The following is a 12,265-nucleotide window of genomic DNA, read 5'->3' as shown; positions in this document are numbered from 1 at the left end:
GGGAAGATACCCATAAGCACATCAGACACTCACCACAGACTGACCCTCGCACTAATCTCCTTAAATGAGGTCTCTCTGGGAGGTAGCGATATTTGCATCCAAATATACTGAGGTTTGATGTGTGGTCTCCAAAAAATCGGAGCTGGCGGTATCTCTCACCACATCGGTAACAAAAATTAGTGTTACATTGTGAGCAGGTCATATGGTCACATCCTTCAGTTCGCTGGATGTGGATCTGTATCAGCAACAGAGGGAAAGAGAAGGAAAGTTAGTCAAGTTTTTAAAAAGTAAAATCACAAATTTTATGAAACAACACTTCCCATAGCTGATGAGCTAAAATAAATTGCAAAAAAAATCTCGTAATGTTTTAAGAAAGTTTACAAATTTGTGTTGGGTCGCATTCAAAGCTGTCCTGGGCAGCAAGGGGCCTGCAGGATGGACAAGATTGCACTTGCAGTAGGTACTTGCTCCATTCAAGTCACATCTTTACTCATTCATATGTGAGTTCTTTGCTTACAAATTTTATTTAAAACACTCTCGATACCATTTTGATTAGTGTAAGCTTCTATTCATTGTGTTGTTTCGGGACTAGAGTGTCAGTGAATATTTTAATGCAATTGGGAATTTTACAATGAACAAGTGTTTCAAATCCTTCGGTAGTTGTTTGACTCTTGTCAGTCAAGCCTTGGCCACAGGCCACAACTTTGCATATTTCCTTTAAAATTATCCTTTCCTTCCTCTAATACAGTGTATTTATTTGAATTTCTGAAGTAGTGTAGTTATAACTACATTAAAAAAAACTGGTCAGTGATTATGGAGGTGGGCTAAAATCATCCAGGAAAAAGAGAAGAGCTCTGCGAAAGGAGAAATGAAAAGGTTGAGAGATGAAAATTTTTCTTTACTTTAAAATGAAACCTTGTCGTACAGCTTTTAGGAATAAAAATTTTTTGAAGTTCCTAACTCCAAATTATGTGCAGTATTTCAGTTTTAGGGACTAAATAACTAAAATATAAAACTGCAATTTAAAGGAACAATATCAATTTCAAAAGAACTCACGAGGCTGCTTGTAAACTAGTAATGGCCGTTATGATAACAACTCTCTCTCCCCCTTCCTCCCACCTCTATCTATGTCTCTATCTATGTATCTATCTATCTATGTATCTATGTGTCTATCTATCTATGTATCTATCTATGTATCTATGTAACTATCTATCTATCTATCTATCTATCGATCGATCTATCTATCTTCTGTCTACCTACCTATCTAACTGGAAGTTTCTTGGTGACTGTGACCATTCTGAAGAAGTAATAATTCAGTGGAACACAGCATATTACAGACGGGTGCTTCATACATGGGGAAATGAAGTGACCAAGGAAAAAAAGTTTGCCAATTGGCTGGCAGGACTTTATGTATTCAAAATTGTTAGGTGAACTGGGAGATGAAATGTTCATTCCTTTCCAGTGGCTGGCTGACACCTGGCAGGTAAGCTTCAGCCTTACAGGGAGGTTGGAAAGAACATGAGCTTTGACTTCACAAAGCCCTGTGTTTGAATTCTAGCTCCACTAGCTGTTTAAAAAGAAGTTACTTTACCTCTCCCAAGCGTCAAGTTAGAAAATATTCCCTACCAAGCAGTGTAAAATGTGATAACCCATGCACAGCGCCAAACTCATTTTGGCCCGTAGGGAGTCAGGTCAATGTAAGTTGTTTCCCATCTACGCATTCCCATTTTCCCACTTAAAATGCCAGAAGTCAAATACCTGGGTATTTTAGCTGCAAGTTCCTGGATTGCCAGGCAGTCCCTTTTCTTACTGCTTCATATGGGCAATTCTTAGGCTGACGCTGGACCAGAGAGAGCTTTCCTAGATAGGCAAGCGTGCGGTCAAGGGCATATAAGCACCCAGGGTCAAGGGTTACCAACAAATCATGATTTGGGCAAGAAAAGCAAAATCACGTTTCTTGCTATGGGTTGCCTTATCCTTTTTTAGTTATGGCGATTTTTTTTCCTTTTACATGACAGACCAGTAGCAGTGGATCCAGGTTTTGCGAGGCCTGTAGATTGTTTAATTTGAGAAGCCTTCTTTAAGCAAAATAATGCAACTTACAAATATCAGTTAGATACAAAGCCTAAGAAGGGGCCTGTGCAGGTGAAGGTCTTTGAAGCTTAAGCCCTTTAGCTTTCTGTAAGTCAGTCCCTAGTCCAGCACTTACCCTCCGTTGTTCATGTTTATCAATGGTTACTGTAGCCACATCCATTTAGCACAGTAAATGGCATTAGGAATACCACAGGCCAACAGCCCTACAGGATCTCTGAATCATTTCTGATCCTTATTTAAATCACATGAGCACCAGGACATGTTTGAAGACAACTGCTGAAAACCTGAAGCATTGTACACTCAACTTTTTGACTATATATTGTGTTTGGTCTTAAAGTGGAGTTAACACGACTTAACAAATTTCCTGATTTGACACTGATAGCAGTGTCATGGGTGATCTACCAAGGAAAGATCACTGATTTTTGCTTAGAGCCTATTATGTGCCAAGCATTGTATACAGATTAGCACTTTGAAGCCTTACAACGGCACCATGAGATTGGCATTCTTTTTCATAACCAGAGCTCAGAAAAGTAATCTGCCTGAGCGATAATCTTTGTGAGTGAGAAAGGATTTTGAATTCATGTCTATTTCTCTATTATGCTAAGTAGTCTCTTATTATGAACTTCAAAGGTAACACCAGAATATCATCATATTATTTGCCAACCAGTCAGACAAACATGTCAACTCTCCCTCCACAAGGTATAGCTGTGTCTTCTTGTTTTTGCCATTCTATGCCATTCTTCCTTCAAATGGCATCACTTTTCCTGACAGAAAAACTTGTTCTAATAAGCTTTGCCTCATATTTCACATATAATTTTCAGTGTAATTTTATATCTGTTTGTCATATTGCTTCCTTGGGTTCTAAAATCTTTATGTGGCCTATTTATTATTTCATTTAAATAATTAAGATTGCAATTTCTAGCCTTTCTCTTTTAACAGTCTTTCCTTATTAGCATTATTATATTCCAAACACAGCAGGCAACTAAAATACTGTTGATCAAATAATATTTCTGTAAAGGAAGTGGTAAAATTGTAAGCTCTATAGTAACCTTGTACATTTTGGGATTATATGGCTCTATAGATTAATTTGAGTATTTTATGCACATAATCATGGAAAAAATTATTTCATCATTTACCAACTGTCAAATACACAGTGCTGCCTTTAATATTATGAATATATCTTGATTACATATGAATATTTTATTATTTGACACTAACAGAGAAATAAACAAAATGCAAGTTAATCTGCAACAGGAGACATTATTTTTCACATTTGCTGAGCAAGCTGTAATTCTGAACTCATACTGCCAGGGGATAATACATTTCTTATGCTAATGAATTCCACAAGTACACCTTTATCAGTCTCACTCTGTAACAGTGTCAGCTTTGTTTTTAAAACATAAAGTCTTAAAACATAGGTTTAAATTATATTTACAGAAAGTTCATTTTGTTCTCAATGAAGTTGTTTTTATTTTTTATTATAGCTCCCAAAATATTCATCAGTTTAGCTCTGCTAAAAATAAACTAACTGCTCAAGTAGCTAAAATTTAGTACCAAAATTCTCTTTTTACTTAAAAGATGGAGAAAGACTAGGTAATCCTAATCCATTAGATAAAACTGACCACTCATAAACCATGAATGACATTTGATTTGTTAGTACTCATAGTTTCTTCTATCTATAACAAATAAGGATGACTGACATTTAAGGAACTGAATATTTAGGCACTAAGCATTACTTATATCTTTCTACACTTAAGGTGATAAGATGAAATGTTCAGAATGAGCTAGATATTCCCTTTTAAGAGTTTGATATTAAGTCTACATTGTTGTAGATGGAAATGACACAAGGAGCCATTTTTGTCCCTAGGATATTCTTCAGAGGATAGATTAAAACCTGTAATAAGAGATTAATCTATATATACACATACTGGCAGATGCTCCAAGCTGAAAATATCATTGGTTGAAAACGGGCAATTTGTAGACATGGGATGTGAAAACACAAAACATAACATCCAAAAAATGCTGGCAACCCAGTCCACTATGGGTATCAGTTGTTCACCCTCGTGATGGCGCGCGTGACTGCCAGCTGCAGCTCGCTGCCACTGCCCAGCTTACTGTGAACCTGGGAAAATATCAAAATTCAAAATTCAAAGTATTGTTTCTACCAAATGCATGTGACTTTCACATCACGGAAAAGTTGAAAAATGATAAGAAAGTCAAAACCATGTCAGACCATCCTAACTTGGGAACCATCCGCATGAAGAAAACAGTACCTGTCCTCCTCAAGTGGTTTACATTTAGTTCAATAAAATGCCCACAAAGTATCTAAAAAATAGAACTGGAACATGGCCTTTTATTTTCAAACAAGGTTCTACCTAATCATAAGGTAGAAGAATAACAATAAATGAACTGCTAAACCTACAATGTTTTATGACTAAGTCAGTATACATCTGTATTTGTCTCCAGTTTCACCAAGAAATGAAGGCTTACTTTATTGTTTAAACAGCATTTGATAACTAAATTGACTGTTAAGTATTACTGCTCCCAAGAAATATTTTACTCTAGATAAAATCCTAACTTCTAATTTATTTTTTAAAGTATTTTTATATATGTATTTCCTGCAATGACTTTTGATACCTGGAAGAATTAATTAGAAACAAAAGTTACAAGGAAAGCTTAAAAAAAAATTTCCTGAAACTCAAACAAATCCCATAAAAAAGTGGACAAAGGACATGAACAGACATTTCTCAAAAGAAGATATACCAACAGTCAACAAACATATGAAAAAATGCTAGCATCACTAATTATCAGGGAAATGCAAATTAAAAACACAACGAGATACCACCTTAATCCTACAAGAATGGCCATAATTAAAAAGTCAAAAAACAATAGATGTTGGCGTGAATGTGGTGAAAAGAAAACACTTTTATGCTTGTGGAACTGCAAGTTAGTACAATCACTATGGAAAACAGATTCCTTGAAGAACTAATAGTAAAACTACCATTTGATCCAGCAATCCCACTGCTGAGTATCTATTCAAAAGAACAGAAGTCATTATATGAAAAATACACGTGCATGCACATGTTTATAGCAGCACAATTCACAGCTGCAAAGACGTGGAACCAACCTAAGTACCCATCAACCAATGAGTGGATAAAGAAAACATGCTATACAGACACCATGGAATACTACTCAGGAGCATAAAAGAAATGAAATAATGTCTTTTGCAGAAACTTGGATGGAGCTGGAGGCCATTACTCTAAGTGAAGTAACTCAGAAATGGAAAACCAAATATTGTATGGTCTCAATGATAAGTGGGAGCTAAGTTATGGGAATGCAAAGGTATAAAGATGATCTCATGAAGTTTGGGGACTTGGAGTAGGGGGTAAGAGTGGGAAAGGGATGAGGGATAAAAGACTATGTACTGGGTACAGTGTACACTGCTTGGATAATGGGTGCACTATAATCTCAGAAATCACCACTGAAGAATTTACCCATGTAACCAAAAACCAACTGTACCCCAAAAACTATTGAAATAAAAAAATCCCCTGAGATTTCACACCAGTCAGAATGGGTATTATTAAAAAGTCAAAAAACAGATGCTGGTGAGGCTGCAGAGAAAAGGGAATGCTTATACACTATTGCTGGGAATGGGGATTAGTTTAGTCACTGTGGAAAGCAGTTTGGAGATTTCTCAAAGAACTCAGAACTACAGTTGGACCCACGAGTCCGATCACTGGGTATATACCCAAAAGAAAATCATTTATGAAAAAGATGTACTTGCATGCTCATTGCAGCACTATTCACAATAGCAAACAAACTGAATCAACCTAGGTGCCCATCAACAGTGGATCGGATAAAGAAAATGTGGTATAGATAGGCCATGGAATACTACTGAGCCATAAAAAAGAATGAAATCACATCCTTTGCAGCAATATGAATGCAGCTAAATTCAAGTAAGTAAAATGAATCCTCCACTGCCATGTCAGGGAGTCAACAGACAATTTCAAGGACTAGGTGTAAAAGACTACTATTTAGAGGTAATTATCAGATGTAAAACTCCAAATGAACAAGAAGCAGTTGCTTCTATCACAGGGGACTATGTTGCAAAAATAAATAAGATGCTGATTTCAATATTATTTGGTGTCTCCTGCTATAATGTTAGCTTTTTAAGGCCAACATTCTGATAGCATTTTGTCTCCAATGTACTGAGGTTTTTTTTTTTTGTTATAGAAAATTTCATATATTTCAAGTTATGTCTTACTAATTTATAATGACAAGAATTCATTAAAGTGCAGTATACTGTCCAAATCTCATTCCTCAGGGTAGAGCCATACAATACATGAGCCTAGTTTTCTTCCTTCTTCTTTACCACACTACTTCCCTTGATCCCACTGCCCCATGTTCTCAGAAATCTTCAGATGCCAGTTTTCCCCTCCTTCAGCTTCATCTTCCCCTCTCCTCTCTGTGATTATACATCCCGTCCTATCAAATCCTTCCTTTAATTCCACCTGACCCTCTCCCCAATGATTACCCTCACCTTTTCATATTTAACACATTTTTCCAAAGAATACTCACTGTTCTTACTTGCATGTCAATTCCACCTAAGCTGACTGCAATCCCATGTTGCTGAAACATCTAGCTGTCTTTTATTCATTTATTCATTCAACAAATACTTTGTTCATTGATAAAATCTGACAGGGCTCCTGCCTTTAAGGAGCTTATAGGTGTAGACAGATAGTAATTGATTGTACTAACAAACATATATTCATAAACTATGCCAAATGCTGTGAAGGAAAAGTAGAAAGTATGAAGACAGTACTCAATAGATGAGCTTGATCTGGTGTAAGGGTCAAAGGAGGTTTCTCTAATAAAATGACATTTGATCTAAGAAATGAAGGACAAGTAGCAGCTCACCAGTTAAGGAGACTTAAAGGTAGGGAGAGAATTCTAAATACAACATATTTATGGCATTGTATCTACTAACTGAGAAGCACCCTGCACTAGCCCTGTTGCAGCATTCCTCACTCTACATTTTAAAACTCTTTAATTATCTGTATCCCTCCATTCAGACTCTCTACTCTCCCAGTCTATAAAATCTACAGAGGCCCAGATCATGTACTTCTTTCTCATTATCTCATTAAAGGGCCTTGCACAGTACCAACACACAACATGTTCTTGACAAATACTTTTTTTAAAAAACACATGAATATTATACATGATCCCCTATCTGTCAAATATAGGGAACATGTTTTAAATTTTTATCTTATTGTAGCTCTGTGTCATTTAATCAGTCGCTCAGTACCTCCTTCCTGACCTTTGATGTACTCTTGCTTCAGTGACATCTTTTTTCCAGTTTCTCCTCTCCTCTCGGAAGTTCCTGTTCCTTCACCAAGCCCTTAATTCCATCCATGACTCACCACACTGCATTTGCTCCTTGGGTGATCACTTCCACATTCAAGTGGTTTCAACTTTATTCCAACAAAGGTGGATCTTTATTTCTACTGACCTGGCTCCTGAGCTTCTAACTCACATAGCAACTGTTTGCTAGTCAGATACACCTGTATCCCTTACAGCCATTTCAAAGTCAAGTGAACAAAACCAAACTCATCATCATTTCATGATTCACCACTGCAACAGAAAATAAATAAATCTAACTCTGTCTCCATTATTTTATTTTAGTTTATGGTATCACCATCCATTTAGATACCCATACTAAATATTCGGTGGTTATCCTGTTTTTACTTCCCACATTCAGCTTTCCATGAAGGTCAGATAGTTTTAGCCCCACAATATTTATCTAATTCTTTTCTCCTCCAGCCCTTTGACAACTAGCCTAGTTCATACTGTCATTATTTCCTTTTACACGTCTACAGCTACCACCATAAAATAAACAAGCAGCCAACCTAAAATATAAATCTGATACCATTATCCTCCTGCTTTTATTTTTCAATGGCCCCTATAGTCTGGAGGATTCAATCCAACTATCTTAATGGTGTTTGCAAAGTCCCAGCTCTTGTTAGCTTCTCCAGCCCCACCTGTCACCACTTCCTTCCATAAACCATACGCTAAGTTAACCACAAAGTGCCTATGGCTCCCACAGACATCAAACACTTCCTGGCTCTGTGCCTTTGCAGTTTTAATTGTAATCTCCCTCTTCGGGATACCTTTCAACATGTCATAATCCATCCAACAATCCTCCACAACCGAGCTCCCTCGGATTCCTCAAGATGGTGTTAAGTCCTTTCGCCATGAACCCTCTTATAATACTCCCTGCAACATTCCACTTAAGTGCAATAGTGTTTATCACTGTCAGTCTATGCCTCCCCTTCTGCAAGTTCCGCGAGAAAAAGAACCACATCCTACAGTACACACAACAAATTCTCATTAAAAGTCCTTATAAGGTAGAATGAAAACGTATATTCATTTATTTATCCAGCCATTATCTATTATTTAGTGCTATCCAAAGCCTGGTAGCAGCTCTAAATACTAGAGGTAACTCAGAGAATAAAATAGATCAAATATCTGCTTTCATGGCTGCAAAATATGTTCATTATTTTATGTAGTGATAAGTAATATAATACTATGGAGAAAAAATAAGGCACATGGGAGGGGATAGTACCTACTGAGGTAGGGGAGGGTGGTTTGAAATTATAGATAAGGTGGCCAAGGGAAGTTTTACTGAGAAGCTGAATTTTCCTCAAAAACATGTAAGAAGTGAGGGAGCTGGCCATGCACACATCTGTGGCAAGAACATTCCAGACAGAGGGACAAGGCAAGTCTGAGACCCTGAGAAGGGAGAATACCTGCTGTTTTGAAGCACAGCCAGCAGTGAAATTTGATAGTAGGAGGGTGAAGGAAGGAAGATAAGGCTAGAGGAGTCACAGAATGGGGACATGTCCAGAAGGTGACGGGTTCTATGGTCGTCATAGGACTAACTTTGCTCTGTGTGAGATAGGAACCATAGACAATTTTCAGCAGTGATGTAATCTGCGTTATGTTTAACAGCATCATTCTAGCTGCTAGGTTAAGAATGTAGTGAAGAATGAGAAACCAGTTAGGAGGTTATCATACAAATCCTGGAGGGAGAAAGGTGATGATGGCTTGCCCCAGGTTAATGATAGTGGGGGTGCTGAGATGTGGTCACATTCTAAATACATTTTAGTGGCACAATCTACAAAACATAATGACTCATGGGACATGGGAAATGAAAGAAGCAGAGTCTGGGATAACCTAAAGTTCTTGGCCTGAGCAGCTAGAAGACTGAAGTGGCCATTTACTGAGACGAAGAAGCTAAGAGAAGAACCGTATTGCAGAGAAGAGAACATAGTGTATTGGAGAAGTCTGTTAGATCTGGTTGAAGATGGTGAATAGCTATTTGGATGTATAGCTTTTCTCACAGTTCCCCAAAACTTTATGATCTGCCTACCGACTGAGCCAACAGCAAAATGTGTGCTCTGTTTTTAATTCTATGGGTAGTTTGCTGTAGAAAGAGAAAGGAACTCTTAAAACCTGAAAGGAAATGAAAATGGAAACTAATGAATTACATAAGAAAGCTTTAGATCCTTTAGCAGAAATGTCTCCATCAGCACCCACATGGAAAATGGACAGCCTTGTTTTACTCAACTTCCTGTCTACATAGATCACTGGAATTCATCCTTTGCAGAAGCCCTCATCATCTATAACAGAGCCCTCAACAGGTGCTCTCATGCCCCAGGAGACGCTTCAGAATTTAGTTGTTGTTGGCACGTCTAGTTGTCACAAAGATGGTGAGGCTGGCATTTATGGATGTCGTGCAATGCTTAGCATATCCTGCACAATACAGAATTAAGCTTTTCTCGTGTAATTTTTAAATGCATCGACATTCATATTGGTAAAATTCTGTTTGAAATATCTTGAGATAAAACCAAACTCTATTTTACATATAAACACAAAATAACATTTGCATGGTTTTAATATACAATGAATTTTTCAGTTATATAACTACTGTGTAAATTGATGAGACTGGTTATATTTAGAACCTAATTCTACTTTATATAAGCCCAAAACATGTTTGCATGGTTTTAATGTACACTACATTTTCTAGTACCCTACCTATATATATATATATATATATATACACACACACACTCACACACACATACATACACACACATAAATACATGTATGTATATACATACAAGTATAGATGACATGCAATATATATATAAATAATAAATACACACATATTTATTTTGTCCTCATATTAAAATATTCAATATAAAGGATAGGTATTGATAACATTCAAATTTCACTTCAAGGTTTCTTAAATCTAAATGCATGCACAAATTTGACTGCTTCATTATTTCTTCATTTCTTCTTTTATTTCTTCATTTTTGGGTACCATAAACTGTCATGGTATCTGAGTCTTTACATGTTAAAATATGCATTATTTCATTATAATATTTTCACTTATTTCTATTTTATAACTAAGACAACATATTGATTTTTAAAATAAAATATAAGTAGTCACATTATATTTAATCTCAGGATAGTAAGCAAGTACTAACATTATTTGTCATAAAAACAGGGATTGGATACAATGCAGTTAATATCCTAGAAAGTATGTGCCATCAAACAATTATGCTTCTAACAACTAAGGTCTAGAGCTTGGCACACCATAAAAACAGTGCCAATGATAACCCTTGCTCCAGAGTTAGTGATTTCAAGCAATCTGAGAGTTAAAAATGGTTTATCAGTAATTCAGGGAAAGCTATTTTATCCTGAATGGGCACTATTTGAAAGTAGTCATCAGCCTCTGAATGTGCTTTTGCAGTGATATATGAAGTACTAAGGAACTGCAGGATACCTATAAGATACAACATTAATACTTCACATTCTTATTTCAGCAACTACAAGTTACATAGCCACAGATCTAAGAGACCACAAAAATGGCTTTTGTGTTGACCTTACGTGAACAGGGGAAAATTATCCATTTTCTTTGAGTCAATACATTCTTGCCCAAAGCATTCTGTTATAGGATTTAAGAGAATACAATATCTAAAGGGAAATATCATGACAAGTAAATCCCTGTAATTCCACATTCATCATAAATTATGATTAAATACAATTCACTTTTTTTTGCTTGCTTTTTTGGTCATTACTTAAAGTCTCTGAAACTGGCTCTGCATCTTGAAATGGTGGTAATTACCTCTTGTTTACAACTTTCTTTTGAGAATTGAGACAACAAATGTAACTTACATACTACCAAGCCTGTTATGCTACAATTATTGTGCAAACCCTTAAAGTTTTATCAAATCACTTAATAGTGATGATCTGAATGGTACACTGAAAATCAGAATCTTAGTATCACATCTGAAGTTTGGATGAGACAATATATTTACAGTAACTACAAAGGAGACTGACATGCAATAAATGTCAGTACATGTTAGTGTTATTATTACTGTGTTAACACCACAAACAAAGCACACCAGACAAAGGTACTTTGTATAGAGATGGCATATCAGAATACAGAAATGACTATTCACATTTGATATTTCTTTTAAAGACAGAAAAGTAACTTCCTGTCATCTAGAAATCATGAATATGTTGACCCTAGAATAAAATAAATTGCAATTTAGTGTATATATGTGTGCCCGTGGTTATTAACTGTTTATTTGCTTTTATAATGTATAATCCTGTTTTTAGCATGCATCTCACTTTTAATTTTTGACTTAGAAACTTTTCTTCTTAACTCAGACTTTAGTATCTAATCTGTGGTATAAAACAGTCTAAAATGAATTTTTGCATGACATCGAACAAATACTCTAATACCTCCAACAAAATTTAGATTGCCTACTTGCTTTAAATTTAATATTAAAACAATTATGAACTAGATTTGGTTTTGTAATGACTAAGTCTACAAACTAGATTTATTTTTGTGATAACTAAGATAACTAAAGAAGGCATTTCAACATTAGCACATATTTTCCGTAGGCTAAGAATTTACATTAAGTAGAAAACTCATCGTTAAGATAAAAAATGGTGTTTCATAAGTGACTGAACAATACTTTGCATTAAGAAGCAATGAGGCTGTGGCTCATGCTTGTAATCCAGCACCGTGGGAGGCTGAGGCGGGCGGATCACCTGAGATCAGGAGTTCCAGATCAGCCTGGTCAACGTGGTGAAACCT

The 12,265-nt window shown here is 36.1% G+C and overlaps 1 protein-coding gene across 2 annotated transcripts in view; it reads right to left on the bottom strand.

Annotated features, from left to right (window-relative positions):
• Positions 1-12,265, bottom strand: part of RNF217 (ring finger protein 217) — a 129,152-nt gene that overhangs the window by 15,777 nt on the left and 101,110 nt on the right. For both annotated transcript variants that reach the window (XM_033234451.1, XM_033234452.1), the window contains one exon: positions 34-235. In XM_033234451.1, the coding sequence (XP_033090342.1) occupies positions 34-235 (202 nt within the window). The remainder of the gene's footprint in view (positions 1-33; positions 236-12,265) is intronic.

Source organism: Trachypithecus francoisi, unplaced genomic scaffold (genome assembly GCF_009764315.1).
Source record: "Trachypithecus francoisi isolate TF-2019V2 unplaced genomic scaffold, Tfra_2.0 Lachesis_group15, whole genome shotgun sequence".
NCBI classification, from domain to species: domain Eukaryota; kingdom Metazoa; phylum Chordata; class Mammalia; order Primates; family Cercopithecidae; genus Trachypithecus; species Trachypithecus francoisi.
Note: the sequence above shows the minus strand (reverse complement) of the source record. Positions and strands in the feature narration are given on the sequence as shown.